General features: G+C 43.4%; 1 protein-coding gene and 3 non-coding genes across 4 annotated transcripts; 2 read left to right on the forward strand and 2 right to left on the reverse strand.

Moving 5' to 3' along the window:
* Positions 1-7,916: 7,916 nt before the first annotated feature.
* Positions 7,917-16,673, reverse strand: LOC113030614 (hydroperoxide isomerase ALOXE3). Its single transcript, XM_026182215.1, has 14 exons — positions 16,247-16,673; positions 15,909-16,134; positions 15,675-15,756; positions 13,208-13,297; positions 13,007-13,122; positions 11,115-11,287; positions 10,893-11,036; positions 10,585-10,788; positions 10,369-10,455; positions 10,111-10,280; positions 9,910-10,019; positions 9,109-9,209; positions 8,840-9,010; positions 7,917-8,515 (listed from the first exon to the last, which is right to left on the reverse strand). Exons 1-14 carry the CDS (start codon positions 16,400-16,402, stop codon positions 8,336-8,338), a joined length of 2,010 nt encoding a protein of 669 aa, XP_026038000.1. The 5' UTR covers positions 16,403-16,673; the 3' UTR covers positions 7,917-8,335.
* A 1,977-nt stretch (positions 16,674-18,650) lies between these two features.
* trnav-uac (transfer RNA valine (anticodon UAC)) lies at positions 18,651-18,723 on the forward strand. The gene has a single exon. It is a non-coding gene; the product is annotated as a tRNA-Val (tRNA).
* Positions 18,724-19,165: 442 nt separating this feature from the next.
* trnaa-cgc (transfer RNA alanine (anticodon CGC)) lies at positions 19,166-19,237 on the reverse strand. Its single transcript has one exon. It is a non-coding gene; the product is annotated as a tRNA-Ala (tRNA).
* A 384-nt stretch (positions 19,238-19,621) lies between these two features.
* Positions 19,622-19,703, forward strand: trnas-uga (transfer RNA serine (anticodon UGA)). Its single transcript has one exon. It is a non-coding gene; the product is annotated as a tRNA-Ser (tRNA).
* The last annotated feature ends 7,777 nt before the right edge of the window (positions 19,704-27,480 follow it).

A 27,480-nucleotide genomic window follows, 5' to 3' on the forward strand; every position in this document is an offset into this window, starting at 1 on the left:
TTGGAGTGGCAGATATTGTGCCATTCATTTAAAGCTAAATCTAAATAGTAGGCGTAGAAATACCTGTTGGAGGTTAAATCTGAGCTGTCTGAATAATAAAGAAACGAAAGACCAAATCAAGAAAGATATAAAGCAATACATAGAGGAAAACTCCACTGAAGAAATTAGCCCAACGGTGTTTTGGGATGCATTCAAAGCTGTGCTCAGAGGGAAGCTTATTGCTATAACTTCAAAACAACACCAAATGAGGAAGGCCCTGTACCTAAGCCAGGTGGAGGAATTGAAAAACACAGAAATATTATACCGAACAACTCGGAATGTTCAGCTCCAAGGCAGAATTAAAACACTAAAAAAGGAAATTGACAATATATTGACTGAAGAAGTGGAAAAAAAACTTAGATTTTTGAAACAGGATTATTATGAGAATGGCCCAAAGGAAGCTAGACTGATAGCACGGCGTCTTAGACAGCAGCAAGCTGTTAATACGATTCACAAGATTAGAGACCTATCTACAAATAACTTGCAGTATACCCAGGAAGCAATAGAAGAAACATTTAAGAAATATTACGAAAACTTGTATAAACAACCATGTTCCTCAAATAAAGATGAGAAAACTGCTTTTCTTAACTTCCTAGACTTACCACGTATTGGTACGCAGCAAAACAGCAAACTGACTGCCCCCATCAGTCATGAAGAAATATCTAGAGCAATTTCCAGTCTGAAAGCTAATAAATCACCGGGGGCCGATGGGTTCCCCTCAGAGTGGTACAAGAACTTTAAGGAGGAGTTGATACCAATGCTTCAATCATCATTCAATCATACCCTTGCGGAGGGTGTAACACCTCCCTCATGGAGAGAGGCGATTATCTCAGTAATCCCTAAAGAGGGAAAAGACACCGAATATTGTAACAACTACAGACCCATATCGGTTCTTAATGTGGACTACAAAATATACACATCTATAATCGCTAAGCGATATGGAGCAATTATGACAGACTTAATTAATGAAGACCAAACTGGCTTTATCTCAGGACGTAGAACTCAAGATAGTATAAGAAGGACCCTCCAAATAGTTAACTCGATACAAACAAAAAAGGGCAGTGCTGCCCTAGTAAGCCTGGATGCAGAGAAGGCTTTCGACAGTGTAGATTGGAACTTCCTATATGCCGTGCTTGAAAGGTTTGGTTTTGATGACGGTGCTGTGATGTGTATCAAATCTATTTACCAATCTCCTACAGCTCGAATTAGAATCAATGGCAGCCTAACGGAGCAAATCTCTCTCGAGAGGGGTACCCGTCAGGGTTGTTGCCTCTCACCTCTTCTCTTCACTCTATATATTGAACCCCTGGCACAGGCCATCCGACAAAGTGAGGAGGTGAGAGGAATAAGTATTAAAGGGGAAGACCACATCATCAGCTTATTTGCAGATGATATCATACTCTACCTAGAAAATCCAAACCAAACTTTAATTCCAATGTTTAATGTAATTAATATCTTTGCTGAACATTCGGGGTACAAAATTAATGTGACCAAAACTCAGATACTGGCTTTCAACTATTTGCCATCCGAAGAGGTTAAAAATAAGTTTAGACTGAACTGGACTGCAAAACAAATGAAATACTTGGGTGTAACCGTGACTAAACAATTGAGTGACCTTTTTAAAACAAATTATGATAGACTGATCACTCAAATTAAACACGATCTAAACCGATGGTCAACTCTTACACTAGACTTTAGTGCAAGAATCACAACAATAAAAATGAGTGTCCTCCCACGGTTATTGTACCTTTTCCAATCTCTGCCAGTTAAGATCCCAGTGGAAAAATTCAAGGACTGGGATAGGCTCATCTCTAGATTTGTATGGAATGGTAAAAGGCCTAGAATAAAATACACAACATTACAACTATCTAGGAAGCAGGGTGGTGTGGGACTCCCTAATCTAAAAGATTACTATCATGCGGCCCAAACCAGACCGGCGATAAAGTGGTGTGATCAGAACTTTAATGCTAAATGGAAAGATATTGAAATAAAAGTACGGGATGTCCCAGTCCAGACTTTTCTTGGAAATGAGCAACTTAAGAAAACCTTACAGCATTTCCTTGATCCTATAACATCCCACACTCTAGAGATATGGTTTGGCCTAGTTAAACAAAGTAAGTTGGAAAGGGAGGTTAAGATGTTAAACTGGGCTGCCTATGTTGTTGGTGATATACTGAGTGCTCACGACCCAGGATTCAGGAAGTGGGAACAAAAAGGAATAACAGCGATTTGTACAGTAATGAAAGATGGCCATTTGATGAGTTTCCAAGATTTAAAAGATCGGTATAGTCTAGAGAAAACCGATTTTTACCGGTTCCTGCAACTCAGAGACTACTTTTCAAAGGAAATACGAAGTTCGCGTACGTCTTATGGCATCCTGAATTGTATAATTAAATCATACAGGGGCCTCCAATTCAAGGAGATTTCTGTACTATATAAAAATCTAAGAGAGAACACGGCAGCATCAACTGAATACATAAAAAATAAATGGGAGCAGGAAATAAAAACTGATATCTCAACTGAGGAATGGTTAGATATGTGTGAAACCCAGAACACAACGACTAACTCAAGATGCTGGAGAGAATTTGGGTGGAAACACCTTACTCGATTCTTTATTACACCAAAAATCAAAAGTAAACAGACTCAAGACAGTTTGCCATGCTGGAGAAGATGTGGTAACATGGAAGCACATCATACGCACGTGTTTTGGGAGTGCCTGAAACTGCATCATTTTTGGAAGAACGTGAGTCTTGTAATAGGCAATATCTTGGGCTACCAATTACCACACAATTTTAAAACTGTATATCTTGGGAATATTAGAGAGTATGTTCTGTACGACGACTTGTATTTGACAAAAATCCTATTGATAGCTGCAAAGAAAGCTATAACAAGAAACTGGTACAAACTGGCTCCGCCTTCATCACAAGACTGGTTAAATATTGTTGGAGAAATCTATGCAATGGAAAAAATGACTTACATTCTCAGATTAAAGGAAGATATTTTCGTTGCTAAGTGGGAGAAGTGGACATTGTATGGCACCAAGGAAAATTAATGAACGAACAAAGCATTTAAGGTCTATGACTCTGTATATCTATTGATGCATGCCTGTATAAAAGTACATATATAAGCTGGAGTATGTATGCTGCGGAGTAAAGGCAGGCATGCATACGGTAGTTGATTAGAATTGGCACCCACACCTTCTGTTCGCTTTAGTTCTGTTTTGTTTTGACTGTGTGCTTGCATGGTTATTTCTCCTGTAATGCAAAACATGTCTATGTTTAAACTGTGACAAAACTATCAATAAAAATTACAGTGTCAAAAAAAAAAATGTAATTATTAGCCTTTTTTTCTGTTTTATTTGTTCCGGAGTAAATCGGTTCTGCTGAGATCAAAGTTATTAGATTAAATACAACTCTATTAATCCATTGGGTTGGTTCCTCTGGGCTTTTCTCACAGCTGAATAAACGTGAAACAGAAAACTGATTAAACAGAAGTGTGAGACGGTCGAGAGTTTACACCAGTGTCCTGTTAGACAGCAAGGAGCAGAGGCAGAGTTTATTAAACTCCACCGAGACAGCGGTGACGCAAATCTGAAGGCTAGACCGTCCCATTTCACAGCCTCGCACTTCCGGCCTCCTTGGTCTTTGCAGGACCCGGCCCACGTAGACTAAGAAGGCCGGGTCCTCTGAAGGATGCAGCCGAGGGTCTGCAGCCTGAAAGGCCGCATTTTAATTACGTAACTGCGACAGACGAAGGCTGTCCCAATTCAAAGGCTGCTCGAAATGCGGCCCTCAAATGCGTCCTTCATTTCCCTGAATTTTAAGGACATGGCGGTGTAGACTTCGTGGCCCAACATATCCCAGAATGCATAGCGTGGGTGTGGATAATTTTGCTGAAAAAAAACGGCGGATGAGGGGCGCCCGAAGAGTAAACTTTAAGTAAGTACTGAATGTTATGTCACTTATTTATGTGCAAATGTTTAATAACGAAGAACATTAAACATTACTGTTGGCCACATGTCGGCAAAGTCATGTGACATTAGTGACGTTTGTACTAACTTGGTTTTAAAGCCTTTACTTCAAAATATACGCCGTTCAATAGCTGAGCTTAATCACAGAATGATCAAAGCTCATGTAGAAACAAACAAATGAACAAAAGATTGTCTCCTTCATTTCTGTCAAACACAGCTGTATGACACGTTTCCAGCTGTTAGTATCATGGTTGCTAGGCAACCTGGGCAGCGCGACAGAGGCTAGACCGCCCATTTCACAAGCCTCGCACTTCCGGCCTTAGCGGTCTTTGAGTACGTGGTGCTTGTGGACGTTAAGGCTGCAGACCCTGAATTGGGATACAGCCTTTGATGCTTCTTTCACTCCTCTGTCTTCTCTGTCCAACATGTGGACATTGGCATCCTCAAAGAGTGACCTTTGACCTTTAGATGCAGATGGTTTAGGGCATAGGTGTCAAACTCTGGCCCGCGGGCCAAATTTGGCCCGCAGCCTAATTACATTTGGCCCGCGAAGCCACACCAAATTACTATCAGAGCTGGCCTACTGCTATTATACAGCTAATATATATATTGTTTAGTATTAAGCTTTGCTTGTTCCATATTCAGTTTTCCAGCAAAACGTGTTTGAGTCCATAAGAAAAGATTCATTCTTATATCTGGAGGAAGATTTTGTTTCAATAAATATTAATGTCAGCCCGCGACTTTGTTCCAGTTTTGAATTTTGGCCCACTGTGTGTTTGAGTTTGACACCCCTGGTTTAGGGGTTGACAGTATTGTTCAGTTTGTTTCTGATCCTCCTTCGTTGGTGTTTGATCTTGTTTTCTGTGCGTCTTTGCTGATTTGATGAAAGCCCCGTTGGGATAACCACATGTTTCTTTACATGTGTTCCTTCTGTTTCCCTTCTGGTTCCAAGTTTGACAATTTTATCTATTTGTATTCAGTTAGGACATCATTGTGATAATTGGCTGTTACACTAATGTCACTTCACACCACACGTTTGCCTGTTTGAAACAGGAAAATAATGCAAACAAAAAGAGATAAAAGCTGTTTCTTAGTACTTGTTGCTGCTTCATGTTCTGTGTGATAGTTTCCATCGAATTCACCAGAATCTGCAAAGCTTGTGACTTCCAGTGATGGACGACAGACTAACTAAAACAAAAGCCTTCCCTTTACGTGCAGTAAGACTTTAGACCAGTGGACATCCTGCAGGGACACTCAGTACTGACCGCCACCACACACAAAGATACACAGGGTAAAGATAGACAAAAGTGGAAAAGCATCAGCAAAGTTTGAACAGTGTGTTTAATACATGAGTGAAACATCAGGTCTGTGGATGGTTTTGGTTTTCAGAAGATCGATTACAAAAACAGGACGTGGATCCTTAAAGTCCACGCCTTTATTCTCTGATTGGACGAGAGTAGAGTTTCATGACTCATAGTTCAAAGTAATCCTTATTTGTACAGAGCCTCAGTGGAGCGCTGCTCTTTGTGACATCATACAGAGCTGACAGTGAAAAAAGTGAAACCTGAGTTTTAGAGCAGTGTGAAGCCCGACGTCATGACCTGTAACAGCATGTATACTAGGGCTGCCACGATTAGTCGACTAGTCACGATTACGTCGACTATCAAAACCGTCGACGACTGATTTAATAGTCGACGCGTCGTTTGAAGCTTTGTAAGATCCCAAAAGCCGCAGGAATAAGTAGCAGGATTTCAGAGTGTAATAACGAACTGAAACAGAAGATGGCAGCACTGCATGTACAAGGATGCCAGCTGCCGTTAAACCCCGAAGAAGAAGAAGCAGCTGTGTCCCAGAATTCATAGCGCAGCCCAGCTCAGTTTCCAACAATGGCGGCAGCTAGTTAGTTTTAATATTACTCTTATTATTCTTTATGGGTCACAAAATAAACGTTTAACATATTTTCAGGCGAGAATGTAGCTGTGTAAACCTCAAATATCTGCTCAGTTTATCAGGACACCACATATTTTCAAAAGCGCTCCGACGTTTTCGGAGACGTCTGTTACCCACTAGCTCGATAGCTAGCCGGGGGCTAGGCTTACTAGAGCCGTGAGAACACCGGACTCCCAGCAAATCGTTTTCAAACCCACCGCCGTCTTTCACTACTCAGGTTAAACATGATATATGAGTCACTTAGATAACTTAAACATGTTATCGTTTGGCTTTTTTTAGTATTTTATTTGTTCCTGAGTAAATCGGTTTGTCTGAGATTAAAGTTATAGTTTTTACACAGCTGAATAAACGTCAAGCAGACAGCTGATTATCAGAAGTGTGAGATGCTCCAGAATATACTCCAGTGTCCTGTTATATTTTAGATAGAAGGAGTTTATTAAACTTCACCGAAACAATCTGCAAATGTCATTAACATTTAATAAACTATCATCTTGTCTTTATTTTTAGTTAGCACCTGAAACACTTAAAGCTGTAAGCTAATGATAGTTATATAAGAGCAGATGCTGCTGGTGCAATAAGCTGTATGGATGATGATCTGATTAGTGACTAATCGCAAAAATAATCGCTGACTAGTCGACTATCAAAATAATCGTTTGTGGCAGCCCTAATGTATATGATGTGTTATTAGCTTCTATTTTGGATTGGCTTTCATCATATAAACCCCCTGAGAATAAAACAGGCTGCATGTAAAATCCTTAAAGGGCTCATTTTACATAAAGATTGTTACCTTCAGTTCTTTCTTATGCTCGTAGTTCTGGACATAATTCTGAGAGCAGGACTTTTACTCAAAGCTTTCTTTGAGTTTCTGTTGGTACTTGAAGGAGAAATAAACTCAGAGTATCCACAAATCTAACTGTGACAAAAACAGGCACCGAGGCAGTCAATGCACAAAGCCTGACGTTATTGGTCGAATATTCAGCCACGCGCATGAGAAGGAGTACAGCTGACAGCGCCTCCTCTGTTTCTGACTAGCTTCATTTCCAGCTGACAAAGATGCCTGTGAAGGTCATCGTAGTCTCAGGAGCTTGGAAAGAAAAGCGTCTGGATGTTTCCTCCGACAAGATTGTCCTAAACACAAACTTAACAACGTAGTGCATGCAGCAGAGAGCACCAAGGAATGCTCCGACCTTTACATTGGAGAGACTTCATAAACAAATGGCACAACATGGAAGAGCCACCTCCACGAGACAAGACTCAGGGGCCCATTCAATTCAATTTTATTTACACAGCGCCAAATCACAACAACAGTCGCCTCAAGGAGCTTTATATTGTACAGTAGATCGTACAGTAATGCATAGAGATAAAAACCCAACAATCATATGACCCCCTATGAACAAGCACTTTGGCGACAGTGGGAAGGAAAAACTCCCTTTTAACAGGAAGAAACCTCGTGCAGAACCAGGCTCAGGGAGGGGCGGGGCAATCTGCAGTGATTGGTTGTCCATCTGCATCTAAAGGTCAAAGGTCACTCTTTGAGGACACCAATGTTAACATTGTGGACAGAGAAGACAGATGGTTTGAAAGAGGAGTAAAAGAGGCCATTTATGTCCACTGTGAGCGACCATCTTTGAACAGAGGCGGGGTTTACGACATCAACTCTCTGCCATCTATAATCCAGTTTTGAGATCCTTCCCAGACGCCTTAACGCCCACTCACATCCTGGGCCATCTGACCTCAGGAAATCACATGATAAGGTGGGGCCAGGTTTCACAATGAGCTCACCTGAAACTCTGGCTGATTGGGACCCACACCCAGTTTCACACCTTGGCTCAGGCGATTAGAGGATCATCAGGGGTCCTTTTGTCCCTCTGTGGGGGGAAACTCCTACTGGGTTTATATCTGGGACTCTCCACCATTTGACCTTAGAACTGAAGAAGCTTCTCGGATGAGAGGTGAAACGTCTTCTTAAGGTCAAGATGATTTCTTTCCAAGCTCCTTAGACATTAGAATAGAGACTTACTCTAATATTTAAACTCGTGTACTCATGTAACACAGTGTGAGCTCACACCATGTCACTTCATTGACGCCAAACAAAGTAATTTGGTGAGCTCACAAAGCAAGACATTAATTTCATCGTGAGTCCTTCACCAGAGTCGGAGAACATCTGAGTTTAAGGCGCGTTACAGTCACCTCGAAGAAAAGAAAAAAGTTAGTACGTGAAAAATGTTGCGGTTTGAAGAGAAGTATCCCAGCAGAAACGATTAGTCCGTCACATGATCAGATTTAAAAAACAGGAACGATTATCGATAATTAGGTGCATGGAGAGGTTTTTTTCCTGTTGGAAATGATGATCGCAGGTGAGGACGATGACAGTTACTAAATGGCCACGCTGTTCTCGATGCGCTCGGGGCTCAGGTACGGATACGGCAGCTCCAGCTGGCTGTTACGCTCTGCGATGGCGTCAGAGATGTCCCGGAGCTGTGCCTGCACCTCCTCCAACAGCCTGCGGTGAGCGTCCTCCCTGAAAATAGCCTCCTTGTAGTGACAGAGAGGAACCTACAGGGGGACACACACAGATTTAATCTTCAAAAACGTGACAAATAACGAGACGCATTACAATGATTTGAAATGAAAATGATCAGAAAGAGAACCTCAGAGGAGGTGCAGAGGGTCGGAGTGACAGGAGGATGGTGGGATAGGAGGAGATGGAGGCAGTGATTGGCTGTGGTGTCCGAGGAGGAGGAGGAAGACAAAAGAAAAAGCTTATGAAGAAGAAAAAATGTAAATGATGAAAAAGAAGAAGATGACAAAGATTTTGAAGAGGAGGAGTTGAGGAAGAAGTGAGTGTAAATGTTTTATGAGGAGTGGGCGGAGCCTCACAAAGTCGATGGCTGGCTGCGACAGCCCATTCAGCGCCATCAGGACGCGGCACGTCGTGTTCATATCTGGGAGGAAGGACATGATGTCATCTTCTGTGACGGCGCCTTTGACCTGCGGAGGAGGGCGCAGCATGGCGACCGGACAGTTTGGCACCCAGAAGGCAAAGTCCAGCTGGAGGACAGCAAGAGAGAGGAGACAAACGTGAGGCGGCGGGACATCCTCAGCAGGAAGCCGCGAGCTTTTCCCATCTCTCGCAGTGGCCGACTCACCTGGGAGAAGTTGACGGCAGCGTGCAGAGCAGAGCAGGAGTAGATGAGCGCGGTGACAAACTTGGCCACTTCTGCTCTGGTGTGAAAGCGCTGAGGGAAACCTGTGCAGAGGCATCATAGTCACAATGTTCAGGTGAATGCATGCGTGCACATGTGTGTGCTGTGGGCGAGGGCGGAGTCAAAAAGAGCTGCTCAGTGTTCCAAGCACATAAATAACAAATGTTAATGAACATAAAAACACACGAACATGGAAAACTATCCTGTGGTCAGCTTTATATAATAACATACATATTTATCTCTAATTATTTAACCACTAAAATCCAAAAGTTTTGCTTTTAATATTATATCATTACATCAAACTATCAATATTTAATACCATACAGTGTCAAACACACATCTGCTCAATATCATTTTATATTGGTGCAACTTTTCAGATCCTCCTCCGCACAGATCCAAAGGTCGACACAGTTTGATGTCGGGTCCCTCTGCTCGTCCCTGCAGAGCCCCGTGATGCTGTGAGCTGACCTGTAATTCTTACATCCACCGACTGAAGCGCTGCCAGTGCGTGCAGCTCTCCATCAGGAGCTCCACCCCCCACCTACACCTCTATACCTACAGCCATCTCCACTTTACGCTTGCAGTTCCACTGCAGCATGAAAGGAGACTCAGCTCTCTCTAAGAACAACTAGCAGTCATTATCATTATTATATTATCGTGAACTAACTTAACGTGTAAACACAGTTTGCTGACAGAATCGTTTGAAACGGTGCAAAGTGATTTGGAGAAACTGCTAAAACGCACCATTACTGAAGCCGTGAGCGTTGATGTCTGTGAGCCAACCATGGAGCTCGGGGTCACGCTGCACCGCGTCGTCTCCATGGTAATACAGTTCCACCCAGCTGGTTACAAACCTGCAACACACACAGATCACAGAGGATCTCCTGTTGCCATCGGATAAAACATTTGCACGAGTGTTCGTGTTTCTCAGGTGTGCTCGTTTACCTGTGCACTGTGTCCCAGATCCTCAGAGCGTCCTGGGCGTAGAAGCTCTGCGGCAGTTTGTCCAAACCGCGGTCGCTCAAGTCTTCGGGGACGCACAGGGTTCGATAGGAAATCCTGGCCGATCCCCTGGAGAGGAGAAGGGGTAATGTCGCCAGACCAGAACCGACAGCCTGGAAGGACGAGACCAGGGAACACAACAGATCTTACTTTGCTTGTTTGTTCTCCTCTTTGTGGTTCCTGTTACTTCCTGCATTTTACCTGATCAAACAGTCCTTTGGAGGCCAGCAGCGACGCTCTGGCCCCGAAGTTTATCTTTAAAGATGTCTTGACGTGTGGCAGTAGCAGCTGTCCATAAAAGAAATGAGAGAAAAGACAGCTCAAGCCATTTAAAAGCAGAAATGATTGGATACAACAATTCTGTTCTCTGATCTCCTGTGGGTGAAGTCGAGCGAGCTGCAGGGGAGCGGGGTTTACCTGGTGCAGTGGGTGTGCATCTGGGAGCTGCCGCAGCGTGGCCACGCAGTACAGCTCTGCCATCATGTGAGTCCGCAGGTAATGTGAGATCAGCTGGTGGCACTGGAAGTCTGCACTGTGAACCCACATCTTAGCCAACAGCCAATCGTAGCCAGAGTCAGAGGGCAGGAAGACCGGGTTCTGAGGGCCAGGTTTCTGCTGCAGCTGAAGGACGGGACCACATTCCCAGGGTGAATGGGCTGAACTTAGACAACAGGATTCCAACTGAAGACAATCGTCACAGTCAGGTTTCTACATAACAAGCAAACCTGGATGGCGATGGGGAGCAGCTGCCCCTGCTGGTTCAGGTGGAGAAGGCACAGCGGGGCGGACAGATACGTCTGCTTTTCATTGATCACGTTGGCTGGAACACCGTCTAGAACCTCGTAGTCCAACAGGTAAATGTTGCCTTTCTGTCACAGCGAACAAACACACTGATTAAAAAGGGCAGCTGCAAATAACGCACAGCTGAAAGTCACAACAGCACACACCTGTAGCTCTTTTTCGAGGGAGGAGCCTTCAGGCAGGAAGGGGCGGAGCATGTCAGAGGTGACAGACAGGTTTGGAGGGAGGTGGCGGGTCTCACGCAGCATGAGAGGGTTGCTGCCGTTCAGACACTGGTAGCCAAAATACCAATCCTCCATCCAATGAGCCTTAACGAACCCTGAGAGACAGAATCAACCATCTCATTATTCTTTGTCACGGAGCCCGATCGCCGAGTCAGGAAGCAAGAAGACTTTATTTGTCACATGCAAGTTGCCCCCCCCCCGACATTATATACACAACACAGACATCACATGGGGAGACAGGTCGGACACCGGTAGTATTACGGAAAAACACTGAAATATAGACTACAATGGGAAAGTCCAGGAGGGGAAAAAAGAGACCTCTACTCATGCTGGGCTCCTGGGAGGAAAGCATGAGAACAGGAAACAAAAAAACTCCTCTGCACAGAAATGTCCACAGCACAGCAATATAGAGCACGTGACCAGCAACAGGGTCGGGTAGGGGGTGTAAGCCGGGGCGCACACAGCCATCCTGCCCAGACCCGCCGTGTCCTCCAGGAGGGAACAAGCATCGAAGGCGTTTGGAAAGGGAGGAGGGATGAGTGCTTATCAGTGTCTGTGTGTGTGCGTGTCCAGAGTTCAGCTGAGACAGTGTCCTTCACCCTGCCAGGCTAAGTAAACAGTCTTCCAGCCAACCCAGGTGGCCTTGCATGGAATGGGAAGAACAGACTCAACACAGTCGTTATCAGGGTGTTGTTGTTCAGCTCCAGCCTTGAGCCCACAGCTGGCGCCGAAGGGATAGCAACATGATCATGGTGGTTTTTACTTTAGTGCGAACAACTCATGAGAATTTCAAAGCAGTTCTAACAGTCCAACACTGGTCTCTCAATCTCCCGTTGGAGAGCCGCGAGCTTCGCCATGATGTTATCAAACTTACGCTCCGTGATGTTGTCAGTCTTGTGCTCAAAGAGCCGATTCTGAGAACTCACGATCACAGTGAGCTGCTCCAAGATGTGATCCAATGTACTCTCAGAGGTCTTATTCTGAGTGTTCACAGCAGCCGTAAGCGTCTCCAAGCTCTTAACCATGCTGCACTCAGTGAGCCCATGTTGAGAAGCTGCACCTCGTCCCATCATTTCAATCCCAGTGGGCAGCCTTGTGGGGGGTTTGAACAGCCGGTTCCTCTTTCTTAATTCTCCGATAAGTCAGGGCCAAGCCAGCTCCGATCAGCCAGAACCCTGTTATCATGGTTCATAGGTAGATATCTTCAGCGTCCTCGATCCACAGTCCCGCCAGGCACACGATCCTCTGCCACCCGTCCATCGTGTATCCGGCAGGGAAAGTCCCTCCAGGGCACTCAGGCTCACCCGAGCCCAGACTTCTCGTTGAGAAAAGGGTGTCAATAGCATTCAGAGACCAGTTGATCAAATCCATAATTCTCTTTAGGTTTTAGAAACAGACTGTGAGAGACTGTTCCAGGGAAAGTAATACAAACGAGACAAGACAAGGACATAGAGGCTAAGCAGGGAAGATAAGGGAGAGGAGGAGAGGAGAAAAGTACGACCGCCTTCGCCAAGAGCCAAAGAGGCGATCGGGCTCAAAGAACTACCCACAAACACACTACAAGAGATACAACGCTAAAAAAAACCAATTACAGATGCTCACAAAACACAGAAACCTACAACAAAGCACAAAATAATCAAAAAGACACAAAACTACTAAAACATAAATACAAATGATGAAAGAACGATACAGTAAATACAAGAATAAAGACCCAGAATAACCACAAGGGGAAATAAAAACTTTGCAGCGATGTCCTGTAGCTAGAAAGGTTCAAAAACACAAAGATGAATGAGATGTGCTGCATTGTTTCTTACTGGCGATGCCATTCTGTTGTGCGCTGTAGGTGAAAATCATCTCCAGCTCTGAAAAACTCTTCCAGGACTCGACTCGGGTGGTGAAGCCGTTCAGATAGTACAGGTTAGTAGCCGGACTGAGGACAGAGGGACAAACACAGCTCAAGCCAGCTGGTTCAGACCACATTTCATTCACAATGTGCACCAACTGTTAGCATTCACCTCTTCTGCGTGTAAAGAAGGTTTGGCCCGAGTTCAAACAGACTGTTCACGTCAACGCACTGCGGAGCGCCATCAACGAAGATTCGCCACCTGAACGAGAGACAACCAGTTTTCAAGCTGTCAGTTTCAAATTTTGTAGGATGGGAGACACCAAAAATGGCACATGTCATTCATCTCTGTGTTTTTGAATCATTCTAGAAAACACACACACACACATATACACATATATATACATATATATATATATACATACATATATATATACATACATATATATATATAAACACCCAGCACGCCCCTGCGGGCGGTTTATCCGATAGAAGGCAGGAGAATAAACCAGCTGTTCTCCACAGAACCAGCAAAGGTGTACTCTCAGTGGCAAGGGAACAATAAGAGAACAGCACCACCAAGGCTGGAGACGGAGCAATACTGGAAGAGCATATGGGAGAAGGATGCAACCCATAACGGCAATGCTCAGTGGCTAGAGGATCTGAGGGCAGACCACAGCGACCTCCCTGAACAGGGTCCAGTAACCATCACAGTGGCAGATATCCAAGAAAGAGTCTCCAGTATGAAGAGTTGGACAGCACCAGGGCCCGACATGGTTCACGCCTACTGGCTGAAGAAGCTGACTGCACTCCACGAGCGTCTGGCAGCACAAATGAACCAGCTGCTAGTTAACGAGAGACACCCGGAATGGCTAACTGAAGGCCGGACGGTCCTGATCCCCAAGGACCCCAAGAAGGGACCGGTCCCCTCCAACTACCGACCAATAACCTGCCTCAGTACTACATGGAAGCACCTGTCATATATATATATATATATATATATATATATATATATATATATATATATTAGGGGTGCAACGATACACAAAAAATCACGGTTCGGTTTGATATTTTTTCGATACAAAAAAATGTTCATGCTTTTTTAATTTGTCATTTATTAAAAGTATAAATATGTATTTAACTCAAAAGTACAGGTTTTAAATTTAATGTTGCTGAAACAACAAAGTAATAAAAAAAATTAATCTATCTGATCGAGAAATCACTCATCTTTGGAAAAGAGAGTGTATTACAGAGAAATGGCTCTTTCCAAAATAAAAGCTATACTATCCGCTTCTATAATATTAGCTAACTGCGTTAACGCACTAGTTCCCACCAATGTAATTGAGCATTGCGTGGCACATCCAACATACTGTTTTACTTTAGTCCATGACTCGCTTACCTTCAGGGTCATACGTCACATGAAAACCAAAATAGTTCCAAACGCCAGATCTGAATGAGGGTGGGGGAGGTTCAATTTGCCATGTTGCAACGAGCTTAGCTTCTGTCTTGCTAGCTTGCGCTGCGCTCAGTGGATCTGCGCTCGACAGTGCAGCCTAGGCGGAGTAGTCAAACGCAGATCCACTGAGTGTTCAACACAGACAGCATCGTCAGAAGGAAAGTTGATGAAATAAATTAAAAATTTTGTATTGTTCATACATATGCGTATGAACCGAAAGCACTTTATCGAATGGTTCAATATCGATACGAGTATCGTTGCACCCCTAATATATACATATGCTTAGCCTCTTGTATATATGTATATATATATATGACACGAACAGGCATGGAGACGCTGCGCAACATTCTTTTTTTCAGTATGATACTCTATGATGTCAGAAATAGCATATTCAATTTAGTTTTAATTATACAGCAGCAAATCACAACAACAGTCACCTCAAAGTGCTTTATATTGTAAGAGAAGGCCCTGACAATCATATGACCCCCTGTGAGCAAGGACTTTGGTGACAGGGGGAAGGAAAAACTTCCTTTTAACAGGAAGAAACCTCTGGCAGAACCAGGCTCAGGGAGGGGCGGGGCCATCTGAGTCCACTGTCAGAGGCCATAAGAAGATCATTTGTAACCTTCACTAAAGCTGTTTCTGTGCTGTGATGAGCTCTGAAACCTGACTGAAACTCTTCAAATAAACCATTCCTCTGCAGATGATCTGTTAGCTGTTTGACAACTACTCTTTCAAGGATGTTTGATATAAAGGAAGGTTGGAGATTGGCCTATAATTAGCTAAGACTGCTGGGTCTAGAGATGCTTTTTGAATAAAGGTTTAACTACAGCCAGCTTGAAGGCCTGTGGTACATAGCCGATTATTAGAGATAGGTTGATCATATTTAAGATCGAAGCATTAATTAACGGCAGGATCTTCTAGATATTTCAGCCAGTTCTGCTCCAGCCATATGGGTAAAGATAATATAATACCCCATTTTAGCATTCAAGGTCATAGATCAAAGGTCAGATATCAGTGTGCTGTAAACATGTCATCGTGTTTGGATGACACCGGCCGCCCACAGAGTACAGCTCACAAACACTGCGTGCTGCCCCTCTGCAGGACTCCAGGATGTGGCCAGTCAGAGCGCTGTAAGAGGACCAAAGGTAAACCAGCATGCTAACACTGTGACATCAGGTACCTGATGAGCTGCTGCTGATGTTGCAGCTGTCTGAGCCTCTGCTGCTTCAGCTTCTCTTCTGTCTCCTCCTCCAGCAAACACACTGTGGACCAACAACAGGAAGAACTGCTTTTAGATTCAAAGGAAATGATTTGCATGGGCACACCTGCAGGATGATGTGAGGAAATAAAGAGGTTTTTGTGCTTGGGTCCACATGCCTCTGTTTCCTCCTAACGGTCATTAAACGTCACTCACACTTTCCACTCCGGAGCTCCACGTCGCCATCTGCTGGCCGCAGCCATCTGTCGCACAGGAACACCTGTGTTTCTGAGTCTGACCCCTGACTTTTAGACAGCCTGCAGACCTCCACTCTGCTGCAGTGCCAGTCCAGGTTTGGAAATCTGGTCTGAACCTCGAGCCGGAGCCGAACCAGAATCAGGCGACCCAGAGGACTGCTGGCCTGAACCCGGACTGGACACACCTGTGAGCATGACAGGAAGACACCGTCAAAATAAAACTCCAAGTACTGACCATAAACCATGCCCTTCAGTACTCCCAGCGAACGCTACAAATGAATGAATCTCAAAACTCACCGATCCTGGCAGGAGATGACTGTTGCCGTCGGTCACACGGATGGGCGGAGTCTCACCCTCAGAGCCAATCAGGCTAAGCCACAGGTGGCTAAAGGTTCCACAGGTGGGGCCAGGTGAGGTGTGAACGGTCACTTCAAACTCCTGACAGGAAGCCATTATGTTGGGCACGATGGGCACAAAGTTGGACGGCGCCACCTGTTGGCCCGAGTGCAGGTTTGTGAGCCTTTCACCCGCGAATTAATATTTAAGACATGTTGTGACCTGTTTCAGGAGAAACTGATGGAGGAGGTTAAGCTGTTTAAGCCGAATCACCTGACAGACACAAAGACACTTCACCTCTGGCTGGAGGGATGATCAGAGCCTCACGTGGTGAAACGGCCGCTTCAAGAGTCTTTACTGAGGTTTCACCTGAAGCTCACGCTTCCTGTTTTATTTGTGAAGATGAGAATCGCCACCATAACTGTCAGTGTCACTATCATCTCAGGACCATCAGAGCTGCGTTAAGGTTGAGAAAGGCTACAGCGAGGCCCTTAAAGACGTTACACTTTGATTATTTTGTTGGAAAGTTTCTTATTTTCTCTCCATGTTTGCTGTCTTTGTTTTGCACCATGACACAGAGAAAACTTCGCTACGTCTCTGTGAAACTCATAGTGAAACTGCGTTACTTTCAGCTTTCATTTATCTCAGAAACAAAAACGACTCTTACAAACACATTTCTGTCTTTGTGCTGTGCAGGACTCCCGCTGATGCTGACATCAGCTTATTTGTTTACCTTGCTCACATTTGCCTTGGAAATGAAGGGCAGTTAGCGTGGGCTTCCAGCTAACACACTGGCTTCTCCTGACAGATCCACAAGCAGTAAACACTGCTCTCTTTCTTGTTAAAGGTCACGTTGTCAGCCTGACGAGGAAGCTTCCTGCTCCGTGCTTACAAACAGAAATCAGCCATAAAAACACCGGCTGCTGATTTTCCTGTTTCCTCCTATTTTATCATGTTAGAGATGAACCTACGAGTTACATTATCTACAGCGGCTCTGACCCAAGGGTACGTTTAAAAAACCAAATCATTTGTTTATTGGGTAGCAGGCCTCGTTTCCTATAAATAATCCGTAATGAAGAAGTCAGCGCAAAAATCCACTCAATATAAACTCTGCACTTATTTAGTCTTCACTCAATCCTCGTATTCGTTGGACGTTTGATTTTAATTGAACATAAAACAAAAAATAAAAACGTGAAATGACAAATTTAATTAAAAAGGAAATGTGATCATATTATATTGAATGCCATTTAACTGCTACATGAGAGGAAGAAATATATTACTGTCCTGAATTATAAATAACAAAAACTCAACTGACATTGAGTAAAACAATTAGACAAAATCAAATAAAATGTATATTTTTAAATAAAATAAATGAAAATAAAACTTATAAAATATCAGATTTAGATTCAAATTAAAGTTGGAGCGACTGTTTTTTAATGTCAGATTTGTATGAATGAGTGAAGCAAATGAATCAAATTTTGGTACAGAAAGACGGTCAGGTCAGCTTCTACTGGTGGGCCAGATTAAAGGAAAAATTTGCCCTCTTCACCCAAGAGGTGGTGGTGGTGGTTTGGGGGGGTCTCTCTGCTGCAGTGGGAATTTTGCTCCCACAAAATGAACAAAACAAAAGTGTTTGTTTACCTGTCAGAAGATTCTGGTTTCTGGTAATGTTCTGGAAGATTTCTGCATGAAAAACAGGAACATAAAAGAAACTATTAGGGAACAAGCAAAACAGAGTATACACCTGAAGGCCGTTAAAGGGATGGAGACAAACACCGGAGGCAGGTGTGTTAAGAAAAACTAAAGTATGTGAATAAAAAGCTGACTGGCTGAGAGAAACACACAGGTAAACATACCTGCAGAGTGAGCCTCCTCTGCTCCGGCTGAGCTGCCCAGGAGTTGCTTCTCTCCCAGGGTCTCTCTCTCACCCGAGCTCTCTGTTTAGTGCTCCGCCCATCAAGTCAACGGCACATCCTATTGGGTTAAAACAACACCTGAATAACAGGTACTGCTTTCCCGCGTTGTTTCCTTTGTAAACTGATTAATTTAAAATTTTAACAAGCATATAACATATCAACTTATGGATGAATACTGAGAAAAACAAAAGTGTTACCACATATTAACAATAATTACAACATTTTTTACGATTGCATTCATTTCTTCTATTCTATCTAAAATTGATACTTTACAAAAGAAACAAATACCCTAAATCAAGTGACGCATTTAAATAAACAAGATTTACATAAACGTGTAAATAACATTATATACTAAATTTAAAATGAAGTGTCTAAATATATGTCTTACTATCGTTTGTTCATGTATCATTTCAAATATTAACATAAATATGAACAACGGCTGCATGTGGGGTTCTATAGTGTAGCGGTTATCACGTCTGCTTTACACGCAGAAGGTCCTGGGTTCGAGCCCCAGTGGAACCACTCACTTTTCATTATTGTTTTTGCTTTTAGGTTATCAATGTGACTGTTGATCAAAACAACTGTACGACAAGAAGATTAAATGCTACATATTCTAATACCTGCCGGACTACATGCCGGTAACGTCATCACACAAAACGAAAGGATATGAAGCATAACATCCGGTTTGGACAGATAACCTTCAAAATAAAAGCGAAGACTATAAATCGTATTTTTCTAACGTAGCACAAAGGAAAGGATTCAGATTTGTAAAAATCGAAACCAATGTTTTTTTATTGTTTATAGTTTGTTTATTTATTGTTTAATATTCGTAAAACAAATATAAGGTTGACATGAATAAAGACATGAAAACCAGAAGAGCCAGTTCACCTGTAATCTGTCGCACGCTGTGGCAAGTGTTTCAACAGTGAGATGAGAAAGAAACGATTAAAACCTAAAACGAACATGGAGATGCCGGGGATTGAACCCGGGACCTCATACATGCGAAGCATGCGCTCTACCACTGAGCTACATCCCCACACGTGTGATCACATAGGACAGACAGGAGTATTTACTGGTAACGGAGGTCGGTGTACTTAAATTTTCCTCGGTTATGTTAAACATCTGAAGCTTTCCTTACAATGACTATTCTAAATGTTTAAACGGTGAAAACACACTCAAAGAGCTCTAAATACACGCATGTGACGACAGTGAAATATGAAACGTTGCGGAAAACCTGATAACATGATGACGAAAAACAGGCCTAATAATTCACTTTAAACCCTCCTGATATCCTCGGTAAGGCGCGTGAAAGGTTCATGTCACCTGGCTGATATTAAGAAGACCCATTCTCCAGCAGTTCACGTGTGATGTTTTCGCTGATACCGGATAAGTATGATTGGGAAGGAAACAAGTGACGTGAGCTGCGATGGCCGAGTGGTTAAGGCGTTGGACTTGAAATCCAATGGGGTCTCCCCGCGCAGGTTCGAACCCTGCTCGCAGCGGTATGCTCTCTTTTTTTCCTTAAGAGGCACATTGTTAACTTCACCTCACGCGTTAAAGTTAACTCTAACTGATACGTTAAGGTTAACTCACTATTTCTCCAGTGAAGTTCTAGCCAGAACCGACTAGTTTTCGTACATACATACCTGTGAACCTGTTTGGTCAGTCACTGGAAGAGCATCTATACAAAACCTGCTACATAAGTGCTTTATATATAAACACCTATGTACATATGGAGGGCCAGGAGTGACAAAACGAATTAATTACATGCACCATTTAATAATTAATTAAATGTTTCAAAGTCATCAAAGTCATTTCAAAGTACACCAGACTCATCTGTGTGATGATGATGCTTCTTCTTTTAAACTCCTTATTTGCTGTAGCCACACATGAGGGCCACTTATTCTTCAGCTGAAGGCGGCTGCTACAGCAACAACACCTTCCACAGAGAGCACATGCTAGCAAGAGAGCTAGTGTAGCACAGAAGCAGCAAAGAGCAAAGGCTCGTCAGTTTGGAGTTATTTCACACCTGTTACACCAACAGCTTTTCTTTGAAGGACCTTTTCTTCTTTATTTTCTTCTCCCAGCAGTCAGAGCAGTTGGGGCAGGTCTTCCATCGTCCTTGTATTTTTCCATCTCTCTGTACTGGAACTATAAGCACAGGATGGTTTCAATCTACCAACTGTTAGATTGTGGGAGAGGAGCACTTCAGCTGCAGATCTCTGTGACTAGAACTGGGTATTTCTCTCTTTGAGTTATTTGGATGGATGCAGCCTTGGCCAGGTGGAGCAATAACCCAACCCTGTCTGCTCTCATCTGCTACGTTCCTCAGTTTGATTAATATTAAGCTGTTGACTCTTTGAGTGTTCTGATGAATGGTTTGCCAGGAAAGCGACTTATTGAACAGAAGAACTTCTTGTAAGCAGAACCTAAACCTCCATGGGGACTTTTAGAGGACGAGCATCACAGCTCACAGCTTCGACCTTTGGGTATTGGTCAGATGTCACTTTCCTTCAGTCTGATCTTCTTTATGTTTCCTGCTGCTTGTCTGATGGAGAAGAACAGCATGAACGTGTAACTGAGGTCCAGACAGCAACAGAGAAGCTGAGTGTGCGTTTATGTAAGTGTGACGACCACAGACAGGATGATTTTCATCTAATACCACCAAACCGAGGTGAAGCTGTGTTTCCTCTGGGATAAGGAGCCTTCATGGTGTTGTGAACATGTTGTCTACTCCTGCTGTAAGGACAGAACTCCTCCCTTTTGGCAGGCAGCTGTGATGAAATTCATGAAATTGTAAGGTGAAGCCTCGGTTCAGGTGAGGTCAGGTTTGGGAGATAATGTTCAGCCTGCTCTCAGCATCACGAGGCCTGCTGGCAGAGGTCAGGTATCTCACAGCTCCACACGTATGCTCAGAGTTCGACCCTGCCAGGCTGCCAGGAAGCTGCTGCATCCCCATCACGTGATTTGTCCACGCCTCCAGCGTTAACCTTCATGCAGCCTGTGTCACAGACTTGAGGCAGAGGCTCTAATGAAAGACGCCGTGCTGGATCTTCGGGGTTTGAACTCTTAGACTGGAGTCTAAATATGAGAATACATCCAGCCCTGCTGCGACATGAAGACATAAGCATTGTTGTTAGGATATGACATGTGTTTTTATATGTTTATTAGCAGCTTTTCTGTAAAATCCTTTATTTTAAACTGAAAGTAACGGACAGGTGTAACTGTAACAAACGCTTTCACCACCAGGGGGCAGGGTTTCCTAAAAAGCGTCAGTGTGGCTGCCTCCTCAGTAAGGCGAAAATGCAGACGAGGGCCGAGACGAGGTCGGTGCAGCGGTCAGCTGAGCCTTTCTGTGAGCTGACTGGTTAATTACTGCTCCTAAACTGGCTGAATGTGTGGCTGTGATGGTGGATGGTGTGTCTGAGCTGGGAAACACTCCAGTCCTGGGACCTCACACAGTGTTTGCAAACCTGAGGCTGCTGTTAGCTCACATGAGCCCTGTCACACTTAATTAGACACTAACAGCAAAGAAAGGAAGTTGTTTTTACTTAAACCTTTTTTGCTTCTCTGAGCTCGTGTCTGTCCACCGCATCAAATCCATCCATCTCTGTACGGGAGGGCTGTGACTCTCGGACTGCTCTGACCTTTGTCTTTATGCTGGACGTGACTAACAGACTCTCTGGTGTCTCAGTCAGGGCTCCAGATTTTTGAGGACTTGTTCTCAGAGCCCTTTGATTGATATTTATGACAAACCATTTTCAGCTGTGTGCTTGTCTGCTCTTGCTTTGCTGTCGGGGCCTGGGAAGTTACGGTCTTTGTTCTGCCTGTCCTGGAAGTTTGCACTACATTTAGAAACGGAGCTCACGGTAGCAGCTCCATCCTCCTGGAATCATCTGAAACTGACTCTCACTGCATCAAATCAATTTTATTTATACAGCAGCAAATCATAACGGCAGTCTCCTCAAGGCGCTTTATATTGTAAGGTCGACCCCACAATAATGCATAGAGATAAAAACCCAACAATCATATGACCCCCTATGAGCAGCACTTTGGCGACAGTGGGAAGGAAAAACTCCCTTTTAACAGGAAGAAACCTCCGGCAGAACCAGGCTCAGGGAGGGGCGGGGCCATCTGCTGCGACCAATTGGGGTGAGAGAAGGAAGACAGGATAAAGACATGCTGTGGAAGAGAGACAGAGGTTAATAACAGATATGATTCAATGCAGAGAGGTCTGTTAATACATAGTGAGTGAAGAAGAAGCACCCAGTGCATCATGGGAATCCCCGGCAGCCTACGTCTATTGCAGCATAACTAAGGGAGGATTCAGGGTCACCTGGTCCAGCCCTAACTACAGTGGGGCAAAAAAGTATTTAGTCAGCCACCGATTGTGCAAGTTCCCCCACCTAAAATGATGACAGAGGTCAGTAATTTGCACCAGAGGTACACTTCAACTGTGAGAGACAGAATGTGAAAAAAAAATCCATGAATCCACATGGTAGGATTTGTAAAGAATTTATTGGTAAATCAGGGTGGAAAATAAGTATTTGGTCAATAACAAAAATACAACTCAATACTTTGTAACATAACCTTTGTTGGCAATAACAGAGGTCAAACGTTTACTATAGGTCTTTACCAGGTTTGCACACACAGTAGCTGGTATTTTGGCCCATTCCTCCATGCAGATCTTCTCGAGAGCAGTGATGTTTTGGGGCTGTCGCCGAGCAACACGGACTTTCAACTCCCGCCACAGATTTTCTATGGGGTTGAGGTCTGGAGACTGGCTAGGCCACTCCAGGACTTTCAAATGCTTCTTACGGAGCCACTCCTTTGTTGCCCGGGCGGTGTGTTTTGGATCATTGTCATGTTGGAAGACCCAGCCTCGTTTCATCTTCAAAGTTCTCACTGATGGAAGGAGGTTTTGGCTCAAAATCTCACGATACATGGCCCCATTCATTCTGTCCTTAACACGGATCAGTCGTCCTGTCCCCTTGGCAGAAAAACAGCCCCATAGCATGATGTTTCCACCCCCATGCTTCACAGTAGGTATGGTGTTCTTGGGATGCAACTCAGTATTCTTCTTCCTCCAAACACGACGAGTTGAGTTTATACCAAAAAGTTCTACTTTGGTTTCATCTGACCACATGACATTCTCCCAATCCTCTGCTGTATCATCCATGTGCTCTCTGGCAAACTTCAGACGGGCCTGGACATGCACTGGCTTCAGCAGCGGAACACGTCTGGCACTGCGGGATTTGATTCCCTGCCGTTGTAGTGTGTTACTGATGGTGACCTTTGTTACTTTGGTCCCAGCTCTCTGCAGGTCATTCACCAGGTCCCCCCGTGTGGTTCTGGGATCTTTGCTCACCGTTCTCATGATCATTTTGACCCCACGGGATGCGATCTTGCGTGGAGCCCCAGATCGAGGGAGATTATCAGTGGTCTTGTATGTCTTCCATTTTCTGATGATTGCTCCCACAGTTGATTTTTTCACACCAAGCTGCTTGCCTATTGTAGATTCACTCTTCCCAGTCTGGTGCAGGTCTACAATACTTTTCCTGGTGTCCTTCGAAAGCTCTTTGGTCTTGGCCATGGCGGAGTTTGGAGTCTGACTGTTTGAGGCTGTGGACAGGTGTCTTTTATACAGATATTGAGTTCAAACAGGTGCCATTCATACAGGTAACGAGTGGGGGACAGAAAAGCTTCTTACAGAAGACGTTACAGGTCTGTGAGAGCCAGAGATTTTCCTTGTTTGAGGTGACCAAATACTTATTAACAAGATAATCGACCTCTGTTGGAGCAGCGTTCAGATAGCTGCTCTGCTCTGTGTTGGTACAGGGCATTGAAGATGATAACAGTGGGTGGATTATATTCTTAAACTTAGTTACAGCGCTTTCAGAAAGACATCTACTGGGATAAAGTCTACTCTCCTCTGCTGTGTAATCAATTATTGTAAATGTAAATGTTATCAGGAAATGATCAGACAGGAGAGGGTTTTCAGGAAACACTGTTAAATGTTCAGTTTCTATGCCATATGTTAAAACAAGATCTAGAGTGTGATTAAAGTGGTGGGTGGGTTCTTTTACATTTTGAGAGAAGCCAATTGAGTCTAATAACAGACTAAATGCCATGTTGAGGCTGTCATTCTTAGCATCTACATGGATGTTAAAATCACCCACAATAATTATTTTATCTGAGCTCAGAACTAAATTAGATATAAAGTCTGAGAAATCAGACAGAAACTCTGTGTAAGGCCCAGGTGGACGATAGATGATAACAAGTAAGTGTTTCACAGCTGGGGTGGACGAGGCTGAGCATAAGGCTTTCAAATGAATTAAAAGTCTGTCTGGGTCTTTGGTTGATTAATAGGCTGGTGTGAAAAATTGCTGCCACACCGCCCCCTCGGCCTGTGCTTCGAGGTTTCCAATCAGAGGACAGATGGGTTTGGCTGTCAGAGGGATGCTTTACTGAGCTGCAGGTCATGGAAGGGTAATAGAGTTTGACGCTGGAGGATCTTTAGGTAAATATCTCATAAGGCTCATACAAGCTAGGTCCTTTAACTTTTGGTAGCCGTTGAAAGGATACAGTTGTGCAGAGGCGGAGCGTGGCTTACTGGGCTTAAGCCCGGGTTGTTTTGTCAGAAGCCCGGGGTCTTTTGTAGTGTAATTTTTTCATAGTTAGATGCCTGGCTGACAACTGTATAAAACAAAAAGTACACACAATATTCGAAACACATAGTGCACACTGTGGGAATTTATGACTGTGCGTGAATCCCCCCTGATATTGGTATGATCTGAGCTCAGGCACTAAGCGACTGAGCGAGGGGGCGGGGCAGCTGCTGCCTGTGTGTGCGCTGTTGGAGAAACGGAGCCAGCCATACTAAGGAGAGCTTAAGTTTGACCAGGTACCAAAGCAAATCATTTGTACTGTACAAATAATGTAAATATGACGGTGCATCACCAAAGATTGATATCAAACTGATCACTTGACCCATATTACATTACTTGCTCTTCAAGTGAATCAACAAATGGCGAAATGAAAAGCCGAACAACAACAATGCTGTTTCTTTAGAGAGTCTTAGCTTACGTGTGTTTATTTCATATTTTCAGTTCTTACCCTCCCCGACTAATTCGGTTTCAGTTATGTACTGAAATATAAGAATGGACATTAGAGGCTTCTTTCAAAGAAAAAACTCAGGTAAATGTTATTTTATATATTATGCTTTGTATGTTGTTCAGTATATTTCTATGCAAAACAAGAGGGATTTCAGTACACAGCAGGATATTCACATTTGTAACCAGATATTTACACTTTAGGGAGAAAACATAAAACATTTTTACTGCACAACATCAATTTAGAGTAAACTTTTGTTTTAGATAAATATTGAAATATCTTTTGAATCAGTTAAATGTCAGAATAAAGAGACAGAGCTTCTATTTATCATCACTTTCATCAAATGTAGGAGTACATGTACACTAAGTTTGTTAATTAATAAGAAAACTGCAGACGATTCCATCCTGAGCTGAAGAAGCTTCTGATTGGTTCGTAGAGTCCATGTGAGTAAACTGGTGGCACAGCTGTGGATGCATATAAGACAAAACACAGAGGCTGTTTCTGTGACATGGGAACATCAAGAGATGTCAACAAAACAGCAGGAACAGAACTGTGGAGCTGCATAAGTGTGGCTCAGTTTGAATACAATTTGGTGCCATTTACAATTAAGAAATACAGACAGTTTCTCTCTTTACTCTTAAAGTTAACAAATATGTTTTTATATTTATCTAAAAAATAAACATTTAGTCTGATTTGATGTTACAATTAAAAAAGTGTTTTTATCTGAAGAGTAAATATCTGGTTTCAACTGTAGATTTGATGATTGTCAGCACAAAGAGGGAACAAGAGCAGGTGAGACACACCTGTTAGTCAAATGGTTGTTTGCCAAAAGTATCAGCGTATCACAGGTCCTCATGTATCTCGTACCTCGTGTTTCTTTTTAGGTTTGTTATTTTTCAAATTCTATATTTATCAAGTTATGCAGCTTGTTTGCACAACAAGGCTGAATAATTATATAAACTTTTCTCAATCTAAATAGTGGACTTTGGTATTATTAAAAAATAAGTGTAGTGCAGGTCTATGATGATTTTCAGTGCTGCTATCATCTAGTTCAGATTCTGGTTCTGTCTTGGTTAAGTCCTCAGTAGTCCTGATTTTGAACTGTTGTAGTCCTGTTTTAATTCTGGATCAGTTCTGGGTCTGGTTGAATCGGGGTTTAGTCCTCGTGTCTTGATACAGCCCGACTTTGTTCTGCCTCGCTGCTTAATTGAAAAACTAGTTTAAGGTGTCCAGCACATGTGATATATATTTTTCCCTCTATGAAGTCATTCTTTTTTGAACAAAACTCAAAACAGAGCCAATTAATCTTTCAGTCATTTCTAACCCCCCCCCCCCCCAAGGGGAAAAAAAAATCCCACATGCATACTACCCTTTTGGGCTAAGCCCCGGGTGTTTCAGATGTCTGGCTCCGCCTCTGCAGTTGTGGTATACCAGTGTTCAGAAACACCATTATTACTTTAGTGTTACTTTAACACAAAATCAGGGTTGACCCGGGACAGCTGCTATGAGTCACACTATGCAGGCCACACTACGCTGTGCTCGCCGCTAACTAAGAGCAAAGGATCCAGAATTTGTTGCGCTGGCTGCTGAGCTCTGCTTGTATATCGTTTAGTAGCGGCCGCTCTACGTGTACTAGATCCACCTGATCCTTGTCGTTTCAAAACATGTATCTCTCTGATTTTATCTCCTCTCACGGTTAAGCGATAAGAGACGTGAAAGGGCATTTATTCTTCCATGACCTACAGCTCAAAAGAGCGCCCCTTCGACAGCCAAACCCATCTGTTCTCTGATTGGATATTTAAATTTGTGATTGACATGACATTGACCAATCAGCTGAAAGGAAGAAAAATTGGGTCAAAATTTGTACTTGTAAGTTGAAACTTGAGTGCAGAGTTTCCTCAGTGTGGCCTGCTCCGGCGACTGACTTCAGACTGATGTTAAATGTCCTGCAGGCTCCAAACGCTCAGCGTGTTACCGGCACGGCTCTTCCACGATGACTTTTGCGGCTCATAAATGTTGGTTGTACTTGTATATTTCTTCTTAATACATTTGTTGTGCTGTGTGTGAGATTGTGTCTCTCAAGGGTCATATTATACTGGGTAGATTCATGAAATGAATTGAATTACCTAAGCTACATGCATGACTCCATCATATTCCTCCTTCATC

This window comes from Astatotilapia calliptera, chromosome 10, assembly GCF_900246225.1.
Source record: "Astatotilapia calliptera chromosome 10, fAstCal1.2, whole genome shotgun sequence".
Classification (NCBI taxonomy): Eukaryota; Metazoa; Chordata; class Actinopteri; order Cichliformes; family Cichlidae; genus Astatotilapia; species Astatotilapia calliptera.